This window comes from Ailuropoda melanoleuca, chromosome 2 (assembly GCF_002007445.2).
Source record: "Ailuropoda melanoleuca isolate Jingjing chromosome 2, ASM200744v2, whole genome shotgun sequence".
Classification (NCBI taxonomy): Eukaryota; Metazoa; Chordata; class Mammalia; order Carnivora; family Ursidae; genus Ailuropoda; species Ailuropoda melanoleuca.
This window is the reverse complement of record NC_048219.1, coordinates 88,750,506-88,769,585: the sequence shown is the minus strand read 5'-3', so window position 1 is coordinate 88,769,585 and position 19,080 is coordinate 88,750,506. Positions and strand designations below refer to the sequence as shown.

Sequence of the window (19,080 nt, the reverse complement as noted above, 5' to 3'; positions counted from 1 at the left end):
GCCCCGCCCCCCCCGAGTAAACTCGGGAGGGGCTCCAAGGGATCTCCTGCCCCAGATTGGGGGACTGATTTCCCGGCTTGGTTGTATATGGAATGAGCCCTTCTTCTTGACCCCACCCAACTTCAAATAGTTTTTTCCCTTGGCTCTAGAGAAAAACTGGAAAAGGGATTCCTAAGGCAGAGTCTCCCAGAATCTGGTTTCTGACCCTCTGCCTTGTTTGGCAGCTGTTGAAACCGAGTAGTAGAGAGAGAGAATTCAATCTTCTTCCCTTCCGCAGGTCCGAAGACAAACCCCTCCATCAGCCCTGTAGACACTTGACACTTAACATGAAAGCATCCCACAGGATGGAGTGAACAGAGTGCTGTAAAGGAAGGGACATTCTCACACTAAAGATACTGGAAAGGACCTGGGGGACATCCTGCCAGAGGTTTCCCCTCTTGGACTGACTGTCTTGTGTAGATCAAGTTGCTTCTCATAAACTCTAAACCATCTCTCCCATTCCCAGTTGAACAGAGGAGGGGAAAGGCAGTTGGTCTTCAAGGTGTGTTCTTTTAGTATCTAATTAAGAAAGGAAAGTGAAACATAAAGCCAAAGAGCTGAAGATAGGCCTGGAAAGGGCAGGAGCCTGTCTGTCCATACATAGGGTGCTGAGTTTTACATCCCCAGAGATCATGCCCAGCAGAGGCCTCCTGGGGGACTGAGAAAAGACCTCAGAAGGGAGGCTGGTCTTTCAGATTTGTGAACAACTGCCCAAGCAAAAACAAAAACAAGCCCAGCATTTAAACCATGGCCATGGACGGGGTCTCTCAGTGGTCTACCTCTATCCTTCTCAGCAATGACTGAGGAGAAGAAATGCAAATGTTGGCAGTTCCCAAGCCAGGACAATACCACGGAAGATAGATGACGTAGTCAGCTACAGTTCTTCCCGGGAAGCGCGTCCAGGTTAGTAATCATTGCGGTTGTTTGTCTGGTTTTTAAGAGAAAGGGTTAGTAGAGAGGTAGATAAGCTGCCATCTGTCACAAGTGATTTTTTCAGGCAGGAGTGGAGGTTAATCAGAGGTGACAGTTCCTGTTGGCCAAGATCTGTTTCTTCCCACCCCTCCACCCCCAAAAAAGCTAGTGGAGGAAGCTCTTATGCTGCACTATCCAATACGGTCACCACGAGCCACCTGTGGCTATTGAGCACTCGAATGTTGCTGTAAGTATATTAACTGTAAAATACACATTGGATTTTGAACATGTAGTTTTTTAAAAAGTAAAGTATCTTATTAATAACTTTATATTGATGATATGTTGAATATTTTGGATTCATAAACACAGTGAATAATATTTGGGATATATCAGTTAAAATCTATTAAAAGTAATTTCACTATTTCTTTAACTTTTTTAATGGGCTACTAGAAATTTAAATTATGTATATGGCTTGCCTTCTATTAAACAGTGCTGGAACTGGACTGGCAAATGTACACACGCACACACATGCATGCATAAGTATGTAAAATTTTCTCCATCTTCCCAGCCTGTGCATAAAATAAGTAATGTCCTCCTTCTGCTAGTCTGTGGTCTTCTCGTACTTTGAGAATCAAGCAAGTCTTTCTTGACTGAGCACTTCGCATGGCCCAAATACCACTCCGTGTAAATAGGAGAGGCTACTTGTACTTACTTTTGTTTTTACAGCACCTCGGTGCTCACTATTGCACACGGCGCTGGCCTGTCTTCCCTCTCCATCTGAGGTAGAAGCCACTTGAGGGAAGGAAGATCATACAATAGATTCTTTGTCCAGTGCCATGGTTTCTGCTGCAGGTGGCTTCACCCTGCTTTCAGCAAGTACTTGGTGACTGGCCACTTTGCCCACATATACCATCACTACATTTTCCCCTTTCTGAAATATATCCCAATTATTCATTCCCTAAGAATCTAAAATCGGGAGTAGAGTTCTTCCTTTATAAAGTCAATATTCTTTTTATGTAGGGCAGCTTAGCATTGAATGCAGAAGAATAAGAAAGAGGGGGATCTTGGGGATGGTGGAAAGAGAAAGGACCTTGGAAGAAGTAAGCTTTGGAAGCCTCATTTCTTCCTGGAGAGCAACTCCCCAGAATGAGCCTCTGAGCCGTAGGGTTAACGCCCTAGATTTACCTCACAAGGCAGAGATGTGCCCACAGCCACCCAGCAAGGTTGGCCTGACGCAACCTCCCAGCTCTTCTCCCCTTAACCCTGACTCTCCTTTCAGATAGAAACCTTCCATCCAGGGACCACAAACTAAGCAAAGGGTTGGAGGCATTTTGCTGCCTGCAGCTCTCTCCCCCATTGCTGACTGGGAGGAGGAGTAAGGGGAGTTCATTATAATTCATTTTTGTAGATGTTTAATATTTCAATTAATGTGATTAGCCCCAAGCCTGAATGAGCAGCAGGGCGGCAGATCTGCTGACAAGACACAGAGTAACCAGATCAACAGGGCCATGGGGTCTTCCTAGGCTCCATCCTCAGAGGGTGTGATCTGTTTAGCATCTCCATAAATACTGAGATCAGATTAGGAGGCAAGAAAAGGAGCAGTGAGGGTGGAGTAGGGAGTGGAAAGTTACTTTCCAGATGTGTTTGCACTCTTGGTTCCCTGGCACTGCCATCATGTGTTCTGACCACCCAGTACTGGGTCCTCCACCATCTCCCCCGTGTCCATCTTAGGAGCCCAACTGGGAGGACCTGGGCATCCATTGATGAAGTGTAATCATATTTACACACACACACACACACACACACACTCAAACACAGGCTAAGGAAGGATGGAAGGTGGTCAACAGAGAATCAAGCAGTAGGAAGAAGACCTTCTCTCACACAGAGCTCAATTAAAGACACAAGAGGAAGAAAGCCAAGCTTAACAACTCCTTCCATTCCCATGGGGAGCATTTGATGTGGGGCTTAAACTCAGGACTCAGGAACCGGACTGCCTGGGCTCACTGAGGCCTCTTTCTAGCTCTGTGACATAAGGCAAGTCATTTTATCTCCTGGTGCCTTGGTGCCCTCATCTTTATTTGGAGGTAATGGTAGAACCCACACCGTAGGGTAGTGCTGAGGGTTAAACAAATTAGTACATATAAAGCACTTGGAACGATGCCTGGGACACCGTGGCATCTAAGCACCATTCCTATTACTCCCCTTCCTGAAGATAGGTTTGCCTGCTGTGACAGCTGAGGAATGGGGGCGACCAGGATTCAGTTGGGATGTATTTCAGAGACACCAGTGCCACTGTGGAGACATCAGCCCCACTCTGGGATGAAGAAGGGAATGACAGGAGACAGGGTGTTCCACAAGGGCTGCAAGCAAGGGCTGCCCTGTCCTGGAGAGTTGATGTCAGCAGGTACTCCCTGCACTGAAGCGTGCCGCCCTGAGTGGGCCCAGTGCATGGAAGAGTTAATTAAGCTCCCTTGAGATTATAGGAAAACAGCTCACCTGTAGAAGAAGAGCTGTTTAGGAGAGTAATGGCCTCCAAATGTGCTCCCCCCATCCCTTTTTGCTACCTGACTCACTTTGAGAGTCCTAGTCCAAGGAACCTAACTGGGAGAGGGGGGCAAAGGGAGGAGAAATTGGGGAGCTTGCCAGCTGTGGTTCTTCCCCCTAAAGGAATCAGGAATCTGCTCTTGTCAGAGGTTCTTTGCATCAACTGTTTATTCAAAAAATAATTGTTAAGCAACTACGTATGAGCAAGACACTGTGCTAGACCCCAAACAGTAAAATGCTGAATTAAACCGTGCCCTGGTCTTCAAGGAGCTTACGAGCGATAGCTCTCACAGTCGTCGCCACTGCCGCCTCCCTGCCCACGCACTTACACACACAAACCACCCAGAGGGAGAGAAGGGGGCGTTGGCAAATGCCAGAAAGACATAGTTTTTCTTGGATCCTTTTCTGGAAAATACACAGTTCTCTCTTTGCGCTCATTTCACCCCGCTCTCTTCTTCCCTGCCCCCCCTTTCCATCTTTCCTCTCTGGGTCCCCTTCTGCCCTTTCCCCCAGGCTCTGAGACCTGCTTCCCACCCCATCTATACCTCCCTCCTCCCCCACTCCCAACCTGCCCAACTGTTCCTATGCCATTTTCTTTTCCCTGGATTCTTTCCTTGGCTCCGCACACTCAGTCTCCCCAGATGCCGGCTCCCCTCTCCTCCCCCCTGCTCCCCTCTCCTGAGTCTTTGCTTCCAGCACCGGGGACAGCTCCAGCCCCCGGAACAATGGACCCCATCTTAGGGCTCCTCTATAAATTCTCCATCTTAGTGTCTTGCCCAACTCGTGATTGGGGAGTAAGATGGGGGAAGGTTTATTATCAACAGGACCAGCTGCCTTTCTGGGGGTGGGAATGGAGTCAGGAAGGAAGGAGATAGAAAGAGGGCGTGGCTCTTGTCTGGATTGTGCGTCCCTCTCCAGGGTAGAGAATTTGTATTCTACCCCTGAGACTGACATCACTGATGTCAGGGGAAAGGAGGTGGGAGTGGGGAGGGGGGTGTGGAGGGGGGAGGTTTTTGTTGAGGAGAGCGCGGCCGGAGAGCAGAGCTCCGGGACCCAGGTGACCGGGAAAGCAGGCAGCCCCAGCAGCGGGAGCAGCCAGCAACATCCCAGGCCCGGACCAGGGTGGGGGTGGGAGGGGGGCTGAGGGGAGGACCTGAAGGGGGGCGGCAGGGCAAAAGGGACCCCCGGAGCCCTGCCGCCATCAGAGATCAAGCATCTGGCATCAGGGATCTTCGGACCCAGCAGAAGGATCAGCCACAGGGGAGGTGTCCTCCCGGGAAAGCCAACGAGAGCTCCACCTGCCCCACATCAGGAGTGCCCCCCCACCCCGACGCTGCTGGCAACCTACCAGGCCCCTAACCCCTAAGCCTCCTTCTCCATCACCCTCCTCAGGCCCTTTCCCCAACTCCAACTCTTAACCCCCAGTTCCCAGCACCCCTGATACGACCCTAATCCTCCAAATCTTGAGCACATTGATCCCCATCCTGGGATATTTGCCAAATCTCTGGGAGGGAGATCATTTGTTTGGGCTATGCCCCCTGGTGGCATGACAGTGTCTGCCTAGACCCCTGACCCCCTAGCCCTCAACTCCCTGGGCCTCCTTTGTGTGAAGAGCTGCCGCTCTGCTCAGCACTGTGGTTGGGGGCCAAAGGGAAAGCCAGCCCCGGCTGGGCCCCGGCCCCCACCACTTGCCTCCTTGCTGGGCAGCTCCCCCTGGCCTGTGGGCCTCTCCCTGCTCCCCTCGGCCCCTCCTCCTGGGCCGCCCCAATGAAGGAGCCGGATGCCATCAAGCTGTTTGTGGGGCAGATCCCGAGGCATCTGGAAGAAAAGGACCTGAAGCCCATCTTCGAACAGTTTGGTCGGATCTTCGAGCTGACTGTCATCAAGGACAAGTACACCGGGCTGCACAAGGGTGAGGGGTCAGGCCAGGCTGGAGAGGTGTCAGGGGTGGGAGGGGAGGCTGGGCGGAGAGGAAGCCAGCCTGGAGGGCTAGAGGGGCTGGAAAGGGCCAATGTGGAAGGAAAGAGTTCAGGGGCTAAGGGGGGGATGGAGGAGCTGGAAGAGGACAGCCAGGGTGAGCAGGGGACTCTGATGCAGGCCTAAGGATGGCCTCTTTGGGGGAAGAGTTGTCGAGGGGATGCAGAGGTGTGGATCCCAGAGATGAGGGGGTGATGTCGTGGATGAACTCAAAGGAGGATGGAGGACCAAAAGATATGGTTTGGGAGATAAGGAGCAGGACAGGGGTGTGTGTGTGTGTGTGTGTGTGTGTGTGTGTGTGTGTGTGTGTGCGTGTGTGTGTGTGTTTGTGCGTGCCTGAGAATCTTAGTAGCCTCAGACACTATTGGGGTGGGGGTCAACCTGGCAAGAGTCGACATGGACTGGGCAGGGCAGCTCCAGGACCCAAGAGAGGGACCTGAGAAGCAGGGTGTGGAGGACAGAGACTAGAATAGATCTGGGAAGTGTGGGGGCCGGAAGTTAAGATAGCCCGGCCAAGAGGCACTCCTTGGGCCTGTCCAGGGCTGTGCACTCTTGCTAAGCACGGTAAGGTCCCAGTCAGGACTTGGAGAGCTCCAGGTACTGGGGGTGGGTGTGGGGGGCCCACTGCCTCCTCCTCCACTGGCCTAGGGACTGGCAGTGAACTGCTCTCCCCTTTCCTTCTCCTCTATCCCACACTCCACCCTCCACCTGCCTCCCGCGGAGTTGGAGAGAGATGAGGAAATAGGGAAAATGGGAGAGAAGAGGGGTGATGCAGACCAAGATGGAAGGAGGTAGGGACGAAGGAGAAGGGGAAAAGAGGCCAGCGAAGGAAGAGAGAAACCACACTGTACACACTTGTCTGGCAACCACATGCCCCTTCTCCCCCCCACACAAAGCTCCCCTCCCAACAGTCCTTTCTCCCAACGCCACCATCACAGAAACCTCCCAGGCTCTGGGTCTCTGTCCCCAGCTCAGCAGCCCAGAGACTCCCTGGGGCAAAATGTCTGGCCCCTCTCAGACACCTTCCCATTCCAGCCGCCAGAAGGTGGCAAGCAGAGACAAGTCTCCCAGTCCTCCGTCTCGTGGTTGGGGGGAGCCTTTTAGGGAGGGGAGATCAGGGACTCATCCCCACCCGGTCTCTCTGCCCCTGCCCCTCCTCAGGATGTGCCTTCCTGACATACTGTGCCCGCGATTCAGCCCTGAAGGCCCAGAGCGCCCTGCACGAACAGAAGACGCTTCCAGGGGTGAGTCCCATATTTGTGGGGCCAGAGGGCTGAGAAGGGCCCTAGAAGGTGCAGGGGGCTCTCCACCTTCCTGAGACATGGAGCACATTTTCTACCTCCTCTCATCACCAGGAAGACCCCCTCTCCTTCTAACACCCCTCTTTCTTGCTGGAGATGCATTCATTTCTTCTACCTGGAGAGAAGGAAGAGAGCAATTAGCAGAGCAAATGTGACTTTGCAAGGAGCAAATGCCACCCCTCCCCCACTTCCCAACCTGCTCATGGGGCAACACTTAGGGAGAAAACTTAGCTGGTTGGGAGGTGTGGGGACAGACTGGGACACCAAGTGTGTGGCAAAGCAAGCAGGAGGCACCCAGGTACTCTTTGGCGGCTCTGAGGTGGGATGTCTGGCTGTGACACGGACAGCTGGTGCGCGCTGGCCCAGCATCTCTGTGCTGGCTTCTGAGCTCTGACAGACTCACCTCGTGTCTCCTAGGAAGAGCTTTGGGCATCAGGGTGGAGCAGGGCCTGGGTGGGCCTGGGCTGGGGGGCAAGCAAGAGCAGGGGAAGACATCACTGCAGAGGATCAGGCCTGACCCCCAAAATGTGCCCTGGGCGGCAGGGATGCCCTCCGGACATGGCATCTCTCCTGAAAAGTCAGAGCTCTTTTTCTCTTCTTCTGAGACAGCCTTGCAGATTGCTCCAGGCCTGGCCTGGCAGGGATAGAGAATGTCAGGATGCCTCCAGCCATGCAGCCTGGGGGAAAGGATGCGCTGTTCTGTTCCACTGTCTATGTGCTTCTGTTGTCTCCCACCCCAGAGCCCCGGGAAGGGGTAGTGAGAGCTAACCCCATCCATCCCTTCAGCAAGCATTTGCTGAGCACAGCCTGGGTGCTGGAGACACACGTGCCACAGCCTCTACCCCTGCCCCCACGTGGGAAATGGGGAAAAAGGCTGATTCTCCATCCTGTCCTGGGAAGGGAACAGACAAAACAGATGGGCAAAGAGGGTGGGGGCATCCAGGAAAATCAGAACTGCTTCAACAACTCCCAACTTCAAACCTTCAGTAGGTCTGTGACCCACCCCCTCTGTGGCCCTCAACCCTTGAGTACGGCTAGGAGAGCAAATCCCACAGCCCGCCTGACTTTCACCCCTCTGTCTTGTCCTAGCTGGTGGCAAGGCGGCCAGAACAGCCCCGGCCCATGGAATTAAGGATCTGTGCGTGTGGTGTGCGTGTGTGTGAGAGAGGGCTTGGGATCCAGGGAGCCTGTGTGTGCACGCATGCGTGTGCACATGTGTGCACGTGTGCCCGCCAGCCTGGCTGTGTGGGTGTGGGTACACGCATCCCTGGGAAGCCTGGTTTCTATCACGTCACATCTCCACTTTCCTTTCTTTCCTTTTCTCTGTGGAGACCCCTGACAAATCAGTAGTTCCCATCTCCATTGCCACATCTCCTTTTTTCTTGCTGTCTTGCTAGCCAGGCGCCTGCCCTGGGTCAGCCGCTCCAGCTGCCTGCGTGCTCAGACGGGGCTCCAACTGTCTGCATGTAGAAAGGCTCTGCCTCCCCTTCCTGAAAAAAAATAGGCCCAGGGTGGGAGGTGAGGGAGAAGGGCACCTGGTTAATGATTGTCTAGCCCTGCTCCTGAGTGAGCTCCCGGGTGACGCTGAGGCCTCTACTTTGGCCGTTGTCTCAGGGGGACAGGATCCAGATTGGCCTGACAGAGCCTCTAGTAGGAAATGAGGGGTCCCATCGTCCTAGGGGAGCAGATGTCTGTGGCCAGGCTCTGCCTGACCCTTTGTATCCCCCAGGTCTTTTCTCCACCACCTGCCTTCCTGGGAGTGTTGTTTCCTTAGTCATTCAATGTGTGTGTGTGTGTGTGTGTGTGTGTACGCGCGTGCATGCATGCCTGTTTAGTGTGCCAGCTCTGTGGGAAGTTCTTCCTGCTGTCTAGGTTCCCTCCACACTCTCCTAATACAGTCTTCTTTTTTTTTTTTTTAAGATTTTATTTTTAAGTAATCTCTACACCCAACGTGGGGCTCGAACTCACAACCCTGAGATCAAGAGTCACGTGTCCCACCAACTGAGCCAGCCAGGTGCCCCAATATAGGCTTTTTTTTTAATGGGGGCATTTAGCCCTCTCTCCTTTCTCCCCACCTCTGTCACCCGGAATCTGCAAGGTGCCACCGTATTAGGGTGATGCTTCTGCGGCAGAGAGGAAGAATGGAGGCTGGGCCTGTGGCTGTCAAGCCCCATTTCCTTTTCTCTCCCCTGAGTGTTCCCAGGAGGGGCTTGGCTACAGGCCCCTGGATTCTTCCCGCCCGGAGGGTGTGGCCTCCTGGAGGTGGTGGGGGGAGGGACTTCTGCCTAGCCTGCCCTACGCCCTCTCCAAAATATGCACTCTGGGGACCTGGGCTCTCCCTGTCGGCTTGCTGTTGAGCCAGTGAATTCTGGCCCCATGGAAAGGACCCATGTGTGGTCTGGGACACCGGGTGGAGGGAAGTCCGGAGCCAGGGGTAGCAGAGCAGCAGGCCTGTGTCCTCAGGAGAATGAGATTTTCTGGAAATATGATCTCTTCCTGGAAGTGGGGTCTTTGCTATTGGTGAAAAGGATGAGGGCCTTATGAGTGACCAAGTCGGCGGGGGAGCGGTCTGAGTGATACTTGCAGTATAAATAGCCTCTTCTTCTTTGGGAGGCCCTCGCGAGGGCTTATCACCTGGCTGGCGGTGGCTAGGGAAGAGGCGCCTGACTCCGGGTTGCCAGGTAAACAGGGCCCAGCTGGACTCAGGGGAGGGGGCAGGTGTGCCCGAGCTGAGCTAACAAAGACCAAGCTTCCCACAGGAAGTGCCAGGCCAAGAAGGAGAGCCTGGGCATGGGTCACTGGGGGCCACAGAGGGAGGCTGTCTATCTGTGTGGGAGTGAGGGGAGCCTTCTGTCAACATGGTCTGCCCGGCGGCCTGTGCGCTTGCGTGTGTCTTTGTGTGAATCCCTATCAGCTGTGGATATTTACTGAGGTGCTATTTTTGTGCCTGGGAGTCCGTGCAGCAAGGGAATGGCATCCTTCCTCCCTGGGTCTCAGGTTCCCCATCCTTGACCAGAACTGCAATCCCTAGGGGCATTTTGGGAAGGGGTTAGTGTCAACTGAAGAATCCCCTGGCGTTGTGGAAAGACCCTGATTGGGATTCTACCTGTTCTGGAGGGGGCGTGGCTGGTGCTGAGGTGCCCGCGGGGCACTTCCTGATTGCCTAACGGACGCTGAGAGCGCGGGGCATGGAACCCCCACCCGCACACACACCTTTCTCTCTCTCTCTCTCTCTCTCTCTCTCTCTCTCACACACACACACACACACACACACACACAGGCTCCTGAGGGGATTGAACCTCGATGGGATAATCCCAGATTGGTGGAAGATAAAGCTGGGGGCAGATTGGCTGGAGGATTTGGGTGACTGTTACCCACCTCCCCCCAGCCAGCTGCTCTCAGATCCATAAATGGGGGTGGAGCAGGACCGGAGTGTCAGCTGAGGTGGGGCTTAGGTTTGATCCAGGGCTGAGGATACCTCACAAGCAGAGTCCTGTCAGACTGACTGGAACGGCCTGATACCAGGGAGGAGGCTCTGGTGTGAGAAGGGGCAAGGGGTAACTATCAGTCCCACGCTTCTCTGTGAAGTGACGACACGCAAAGGCTGGACACGCAAAGGCTGGAACATGGGAGCTGAGGGGAACCTGACTCACCACCACCTGGTCTGCCCCACTGTTTTACAGATGAGAACACTGAGGCCCTGAGGAGAGAAGTGACTTGTCCAAGGTCACCCAGCTAGTGAGTGGTAGGGCCAGTCCCTGAACCCAGGCCTCCTGACTCCCAGTCCAGTGTCTTTCATGAGGATACCCCTAGCCCCTCCTCGGATTGTAGAGAAATGGTTTCTTTTGTTTAATATCTATTTTTGGTCACTGGAGCTAGGACTGCCCCTCAATAGCAAAATATTTTCAGACACGAAATATTGAGTCCATCCCCTCCCTCCAGTTCCGAAGATGCTCCCCACCCGTTAAGGAGATCATCCTGCAGAAGGCATTGCTAAGTCCCCTCACCAGACAAGAACGCGGAGAGTGGAATGGGGGGGGGTGTCTGCATTTCCACTGGAGACTGAACAAAGGGAGGTGCTGCAGGAGTGAAGAGAAGCGAGAGCTCTAGAGGACTTCAGGGTACAGGGAGAATGTCAAAAGAGCGCGGGACCGCAGTTCCTCCTTTGGGGCCCTCTCAGCTGTGAGACACCAAGGATTTGATCTGGCCAAGGAAGGCAGAGGAAGGGACAGGGTGGCTCCTGCAAAGCCTCTGCTCAGCGCGAGTCAGGAAGCTTGTCCTGGGCCCTTCCCCCACCGCCCAGCCCCCACCAAATCCTCCACCCCCAGCCTACCCTGTTCTCACCCCCCCACACTCCTTCTCCGGGTGTGTGGAGCAGCAGAAGTGATGACGTCACCATGGTCGCCAGGGCGACGGGAGGGATAAATCAGGCTGAGTGGGCGGTTGCCATGGCGCGCATTCTCCCGTTGCCACGGAGACTGGGCATCTGCTCCCTTTGTGCTGCCCGAGTGCCTTCCCCCTGGGGTCAAGGGGTGTAGGGGGGCAGATAGAGAAGCAGACACACCTCTAGGGGTCAGAAGGAAATCGTGGCATCTGTGGGGTGTCCCTGGGTCGATAGTCTTCCTTGGGGTTGCCTATTTGGAGTGGCCTCTGTTGCCCCTACTTTGTAAAACTGAGGCAGCTCTTGCTGAATAGCCCCTTGGTTGGGCTCTGTCTCAGGACCCAGATCCTATGGGAAGTTCCATTCTCCCCCTAAAGAGAGCGTCACTTATCACTGGCCAAGTCACCCGGGGCCTCACGGGAGCCCGGAGCTGGCCCCAGGAGCATCCTCTCTACTTCCTCACCTTCCACTGCCTCTAATCCCCTCGGCTCCTAATCCTAAACCAGATTAGGCCCATCCCTTCCTTCCCATCAGCAGTTCAGGGCCTGGGTTTTACTCCCTCTAGCCTTTCTGCAGGTCCTGGCCTGGGGAGGGCTCCTGGGGGGTTCAGAGGAGTCCCCAGCAGTTGCCTTCTCTTCTCTTCTTTAGATGAACAGGCCAATCCAGGTCAAGCCGGCCGACAGCGAGAGCCGAGGAGGTAGGTGCTGTACCTTTGGACTTGGGACTCAGGCCCAGGGCTTGGACTAGCTGAGGGGCAGCCTCTCTTGAGGAAGAAAATCCGAGAATTCCATAGGGTTCCCGGTCCAGGCGGGGATTGAAGTCAGTGTGGTCAGAGGGGATGTCATCCAGCCCATTGTAGAGATGGCAAAACTGCAGCCCAGGGTAAAGTGCAAGTCCTTCAGAACTGGGCTGAGCATTTCCCCAAACATCACCGGTTTCACATGCTAGAAGCCTTAGTCCTAGGGCGAGGGCAGTGCCTGGAGCTCCAGGGCATTGTTGAAGGTGAAGGGCAGGATTCCTGCCTGTCCCAAGCAGAATAGAGTTGGGAAAGCAGCCAGGGTGCCCTGAATAGGCCCCTCCTCCTGTGCCTTACCCCCCAGAAGACCGGAAGCTCTTTGTGGGGATGCTAGGGAAGCAGCAGACAGATGAGGACGTCAGGAAGATGTTCGAGCCTTTTGGGACCATAGACGAGTGCACTGTGCTCCGGGGGCCGGATGGCACCAGCAAAGGTATCCAGTCGCTACCCCTTCCCCAACCGGGCCCTCTGGCCTTCCTGCGCATCTCCCCTGGCTTCCCAGCAACGGTGACAGCGGGGGGCCTTTGGGGGTGAGCACTCACCCTTTCCTCCCTGCTCTTGGATGCTGTAGGCTGCGCCTTTGTGAAGTTCCAGACCCACGCGGAGGCCCAGGCGGCCATCAACACCCTTCACAGCAGCCGGACTCTGCCGGTGAGCCCCCCTCACATTCACATTTCAGATGGCATCTCCCCACCTCTGACCCCTACCCCTGTCCCTCACCTCCAGTCCACATGCCTTGCCCTCCTCTCTGGCCTCCTCCCCCCCTCAGCCTCTCCATCTCCTGTCTCTTCCCCCACCTTCCCGTACCCCCCACCCTCACTGGCTGGGCATTGGAACACTGGCTTAGAGGCCCCCATGCCCTCTGTACATTAGCAGTGGGTCAACTGACTGCAATCGTGGAGGGCTCTCCAGCAGAGCAAATTTCTCAAACGATACTAGCTGACCCGAGGCTCCCTCAGCAGAGGCTGGGCAAGCATTTAGCAGGAACTTGGTCAAGAGGATACAACACTAAATAGAGAGCTGCATTCTAGATTCCAGGGTTCTACAACAATCTCTGCAAATGTTCTTGGGTTGGGTTTTTATTTAGTCCACGGTGGTATTAAAACTTGAGGCTTCGTCCTCTGAACACACGATGAGGTTTGGGTGCGCGGTACGGGGGCTGGGGCAGCTAGCTGCCACAACCAGCCTGAGAGTAACTATTGGCTGTGGCTGATCCACCCTGGAGATAATTTCCGGCTGAGAATCCTCACGGAGAAGCCAGGGATGCCCTTCGGTTCCAGTGGGCCTTTCCCTTTTCAAGCACATGCCTTCGAGTTCCTCAACTTTTTCTAGTCTCTTGCACATCCTGGTACAGGGGGAGGCTGGGATTAAAATCTTCGCCTTTGACAGAGGCGCAGTGACGTCTGCCCTCCCAAAGAGGCTAAGCCTGAGGGGGTGGAACTGAGGCCGGTCCCTGAGGGCTCTGGGGAGGAGAGATCCCAACTCTGTCCCTCTAACCACACGCATGGCCCCTGCCCAGGGTGCCTCATCCAGCCTGGTGGTGAAGTTTGCTGACACGGAGAAGGAGCGAGGTCTCCGCCGAATGCAGCAGGTGGCTACCCAGCTGGGCATGTTCAGCCCCATCGCCCTGCAGTTTGGAGCCTACAGCGCCTACACCCAGGCCGTGAGCACCGACCCCTGTGTACCGGGCCTGGCCCATCCCTGTCTCCTCCTGGCTTCCAGGACCGGTCCCCACCCTTCCAGTGCCAAGGCCCAGGGCTGGGAGGGGAACCAGGCTGGGCACAGGGGACTTGCTCCCACTGTCCTCTCTTGCCCTTCCCCCAGCTGATGCAGCAGCAGGCAGCCCTGGTAGCGGCTCACAGCGCCTACCTCAGCCCCATGGCCACCATGGCTGCCGTGCAGATGCAGCACATGGCCGCCATCAATGCCAATGGCCTCATCGCCACTCCTATCACCCCATCCTCAGGTAAGGCCCAGGCGAGACTGGTTGGGCTGGGTGTGAATGGGACCCGTCAGAGGAGCCACCCCGCTGTGTGTCGGAGGGCGGGGGGTGGGACACAGGGCACTGCTCAGTGGCCTGCTTCCTCCCTCTGCCTGCAGACCTGAATGGTATTGCTGCAGACAGTATCAGAGGTTTCCAAAGAAGCCAGCAGATTCCTAGTGCTCTCTGCTAATGCTCGCTGCTGACGGGTTCTCCGCGTTTGTGCGTGTGTTCTCGCTTCTCCGCTCTGTCTCTGTCGCTTTCTCCTCCCTAGGAACCAGCACCCCTCCTGCCATCGCTGCCACGCCCGTCTCTGCAATCCCTGCTGCCCTGGGCGTCAACGGCTACAGCCCAGTGCCCACGCAGCCCACCGGGCAGCCTGCCCCTGATGCTCTGTATCCCAACGGGGTTCACCCCTACCCAGGTGGGGGTCTCTGCCTGCCCCCCTCTCTCCCCAGCCACTATCAAAGCCACGGCTCCCGTGGGCGGCAGACGGCCGTGGCACACGTCCCTCTCCAGGCCTTGGGGTGATTAGGGGCTTTCTCCTGCTCTGTCCGGCTCGGGCAGGGATGCCCCTGGCCGCTCAGCCAGGGCAGCTGAGGCTTGGAGGAGTGCAGGGCTGCACGGCCAGTCACAGACCACGCTCTGCCCTCCTCCCGCGGCTCTGTGCCTTTGCGCACGCTCCTGCCACACCCCGTGCCCTGTGAGGCTGTCCCCCACCGCCCCCCCACCTGGCCTTCGCTCTGCGTCCTGCCCCACCCTCACAGTCAGCGCTGCTCTCCCCAGCCCAGAGCCCCGCGGCCCCCGTGGACCCCCTGCAGCAGGCCTATGCGGGGATGCAGCACTACACAGGTGAGGAGCCCGGGCCCCCTGACAGGAGGGGCAGCGGGGGACAGAGGCTGGGCTGCCAGGCGCCCCGCCCTGCCAGCCACCTCCTTGCGCTTCCCGACAGCTCCTACGTGTCCTACCGTTAGGGGCGGTGCGCCCAGAGTCCCAGGCGGCTCCTTCTCTGACACCTTTCAGCCCTGTCCACTGCACTGGCCTGGGCTGGGGGGAGGGAGGCAGGGCTGGCCAGAGGGCCCCGGGAGCCGGGGCGGGGTGGGGGGAATCTGGGGACATCCGCTAGCTCTCCGTTCTCCCACCGCAGCGGCCTACCCAGCAGCCTACAGCCTGGTCGCTCCCGCGTTCCCGCAGCCTCCCACCCTGGTCGCCCAGCAGCCCCCACCTCCCCCCCAGCAGCAGCAGCCGCCCCAGCAGCCGCAACAGCAGCAGCAGCAACGGGAAGGTGCGGCCTGGGCGCGCTCCTCCCAGCCCAGAGCCTTCGGGGATAGGAGCGCCCCTCTCCTGGGCCGGGGCCTCCCTGTCGCCTGCTCCAAGCCTGACTCTGGCCCCGTGTGTGGGAAGAGAGCAAGTGGGGAAGAGGTGTCTGGCGCCCTGGCCTGCATGCTGGGGGCTGGGACTGGAGGGTCCTCTCAGGGCCTGCTTTCTGTGGGGCCCTTGCCCCCTGAGTGTTTCCCAATCACTGAACTCTTCCTCTTGTCTCTGCTGCCACCCAGGCCCTGACGGCTGCAATATCTTCATCTACCACCTGCCCCAGGAGTTCACGGACTCGGAGATCCTCCAGATGTTTGTCCCCTTTGGCCATGTCATCTCTGCCAAAGTCTTTGTTGACCGGGCCACCAATCAGAGCAAGTGTTTTGGTAAGAACATGATGATCCAAAAGATAAAATATGGCACATTCTTGCCAAAGTCCAAATGTGGACAAGGTCCAAGACAGCTGAAGGCATTTACGGTCACAGTGGGCCCACACCTTGAAATCCAGAGTGTCCAAGAGTCGGAAAGAGCCTTTCTCCCACCCTCGGCATCCCGTACCAGCTGCTGTCCGGGCCCAGCTCTTCCTCCAAACCTGCAGCTTCACCTTTTCTCCTCGAGCCCTGGTCAGAGTCATGTTCCATGAGGTCTGGAAGAGGCTCGGACGGGATGTTTGGTTTTCAAAAGGAAGTCTTAGGGAGTGGAGTTTTTTGCCTTTGTGTCTTTGAAAAGTTGCTTCAGGGGAGAAGGAGCCTTGTCCTCCCTGCTTGAGAAGTCATGAAGGGCCACAAGTGGTGTTTTCAAAAGGCAGGTCAGAGTTATCCAGGCTGAGGAAGGGGCTGCCCTTCAAAGAGTGCCGGAAAGAATGTCCTAGTGCATGTGAGTGGCTGGACCACATTCATTTACTCACCCTATCAGTCAGCAGCTACCCGTCGAATGCCTACTGTGTGCCAGGCATTCAGGATCCCGGGAGGAAGTAGGGTGGTGCCAGGGAGCCAAAGAGCAGGTTCTGGCCCTCAGCACAGGCAAGTGAGGTGGGGTTGGGCTGGGCCTTATGCCCCTCTCACCTCAGGCTTTGTGAGTTTCGACAATCCGGCCAGTGCCCAGGCTGCTATCCAGGCCATGAACGGTTTCCAGATTGGCATGAAGCGCCTCAAAGTCCAGCTAAAGCGGCCTAAGGATGCCAACCGGCCCTACTGAGGGCCCCCAGGTGGGTCCTGCTCCCGTCCTGTGACCTCTTCAGCTCCCTCACACTGAAGCCAGGGCCCTCACTTGGACCGCCCCCACCCCTTGCTCCCCCAGCCTCAGGGATGCCCACCCCACCCCCACCCCAACTCTGGGCACTTGAAGCAGGGACCTGGTATAGATCCTTCTGCTGTGTTTCACTCTCCCGAGTCATTCTCTCTTTCTCTCTCTCACACACACACATCCACATGGGCGCGCGCACACACACACACACACAGACTGTGACCCCAGAGAGAGCCAGGTCTGTCTAGATCTGTGTCCCCTCCCCGGTCTTCCTCAGTATCTGGTCTCATTTGTCTGTGTCCATGTGTTTGTGTGTCTCTCTCTTTTTGGTTTTCCTCTGGGTCGGAGTGGAATTAGGGGAGTAGAGTTGGGGAAGTAAGGGGACTGGTATAAGGTACTGGAGGGTTCTAGAATCATGGCTCCTGGAATAACTATCTTCCTGAGAGGTGGGGACATCAGACCCTCAGTGCCCTGGACTCCAGTAGTATAGACCCTGGACTGTTATGTAGTACAGAGCCGTGGGACAGTGGAGAGTGCATAGAACAGACTGGGGGGAGTCCAAGCTTCAGGCCTCCCAGGAGCAGCTTCGGTTTAGGCGGAGGAGGCCAAAATGCTGGACTGCCTGAATTTCACTAAATGGGTCCTCTCCACCCCTTTGCCACCACCACCCTAGCCTCATGGCCACAGAGCTGTGAGCTTTGGTGACTTTTGTGTTTGTTTAATCTCCTTTGGACCAAACCCCTGAAAAAAACACAACCCAAGAACAATACCCACATCTTCTGTTTCTCCCCCTTTCCCCCCAATCCTGGCTGCTTAACTCCCCCCACCCTGGGGGCCCCCCAGCCCAGGGCCCGTGTCCATTGTCGGCCGAAGCCCCCATCCCCGGACCCCTGCTCCGGGCCCCTGTAAGTTGCATGGAACGAGCGTGTTGTCTTTGGAGCCTATTGTTTGTTATTTGGGGAGGGGGCCGCGGAGGGAAGCGCCCCTCAGCCCAGGGTCAGGGCCGGGGGCAGCTCGCGGGATGTGCTTGGTCAACAGTGGTTGGTGACTGTGGTCTGTGTTTCTGTGCATTTCTCTCTTGCTTTCTTTGTTCCTTTCTGAAAAGGAATGAGAGCACTCTAGGGGCTGGGGGTCTCAGCCCTCAAGTCTGCAGCCCTAAGCCCAGCCCCAGGTCCTAGTCTGGCGGCCTTGCTCTTCCTCCAGGTGTCTGTCTGTCCGCTGCCCCTTCTCCTCCTTTCTCTTAGCTATCTCTGCCTGCCTGCCTGTTGTCTCACTCCTTTGCTTTGTCCCCTCCAGTCCCTGTCACCATATCTTCCAGCCGTTCTTTCTCTCACGGGCTGTGTGAATATCTCCTTCTGAATATCCTTTGGTTTCTTATATCATGGGCCCTCTCCCTCCTGTCTCCTCCATCATTGCCCCTTGGCCAACAGCTGGGGGGCTCCATCTGGACTGAGGCCTTTCCAATGACCTGCCTTCCCCAGGCGGCCCCATCCTATCCTGCATCAGCCAGCCCAGCTACCTCTTCCCTGGCAGGGCCTGTGACCTGCATTGGCTGTGTCTTCCCCACAGCTTCACCCATGTCTCCTTCCTTCACAGGTCTGGAGACACCAGAGGAAGGGGCACCACACGCCTCTCCCCACGTCTGGTCCCAGCCCTCTCTGCACACCTGCCCGGGGCCTCATGGGGCTCTGGGGCAAAAGCTGCTTCACAGCCCTGGGGGAACAGGACACCGGCCCATTCCCACCACCCCGCCCCTCCTGAAGGGCCTGTTTCCTCCCAGGTGCCCTTTTGGCCTTTGTGAGGGAGCAAGGAACAGGCTCGAAGGCTCTGGGGTATCTGCCTTCTGCTGGGGCTCCTGTGCTGAACTTCTGTGCCCAGCTTTCGCACCTGCCTCCCCCACCAGCGGGCCTGTGGCCCCCGGGAGGGCAGAGGGGCCTTCCACAAGCTCCCCACCTCACCCTCACCCCAGCCTCTTCCCCACATTAGGGGTTTCTCAGAAGCTGGTTCTCACACTCCCTGACACCCTCAGCTAGAGGTAGGATATCCCTGAACCTTGGGCTCCCAGCCCTAAAACTCACTGCCTCCCCCATGGGCCCCCTCTAAGGAGGGTGTGGGGGAGCCCTGAGGGCTGCCTCTCCACCAGTCAGCCACAGAGACCCTCCTCCTTTCATGAGGAAAAGACCTCCCCCCAACCCCTAAAAATGTTTACAGTCTCTGCTGGTCCCCTCCGTGTAAATACCACTACCACCCGTGCGTTATCCAGCCCGGCCCGGCCCGGACGCTGCCATCTCTCTTTCTGGGAGTTTAGACAATGTTTCCCTTGGATTTTTTCCCTCTCTTGATTTCTCCCTTTGCTTTGGGGGTAATTGGGTATTTGGGAGGAGGGGTGTGGGGAGGGTTACAGGGGTTTATTACCTGATCATTTTCTTTAGGAAGAGGTTTTAGGGGAAAGGGGTGGGGGTGGGAATGGTAAGGGGAGACTGGGAAGTCCATTTCAGACACTTCTCTATGCTTAACTTATTTATTTATTGCATTTTACTTTTAAAGAGTTGGTCTTTTCTGTCTAAATAAAGAAAAAAGTTTAAAAGCA

The 19,080-nt window shown here is 56.2% G+C and overlaps 1 protein-coding gene across 9 annotated transcripts; it reads left to right on the top strand.

Annotated features, from left to right (window-relative positions):
- The first annotated feature begins 4,502 nt into the window (after positions 1-4,502).
- CELF3 (CUGBP Elav-like family member 3) lies at positions 4,503-19,080 on the top strand. 9 transcript variants are annotated; one of them, XM_034654290.1, is made up of 14 exons: positions 4,503-4,552; positions 5,302-5,407; positions 6,634-6,716; positions 11,803-11,851; positions 12,255-12,383; positions 12,522-12,601; positions 13,470-13,613; positions 13,775-13,916; positions 14,206-14,355; positions 14,718-14,783; positions 15,079-15,216; positions 15,488-15,631; positions 16,315-16,452; positions 18,087-19,080. In XM_034654290.1, exons 4-13 carry the CDS (start codon positions 11,803-11,805, stop codon positions 16,440-16,442), a joined length of 1,170 nt encoding a protein of 389 aa, XP_034510181.1. In that variant the 5' UTR covers positions 4,503-4,552; positions 5,302-5,407; positions 6,634-6,716; the 3' UTR covers positions 16,443-16,452; positions 18,087-19,080. The 9 variants fall into 9 exon arrangements, with proteins under 9 accessions (XP_034510181.1, XP_034510175.1, XP_034510173.1 ...); XM_034654284.1 differs by lacking the exon at positions 4,503-4,552 and having other exon boundaries at positions 4,559-5,407; positions 12,258-12,383; XM_034654282.1 differs by lacking the exon at positions 4,503-4,552 and having other exon boundaries at positions 4,559-5,407.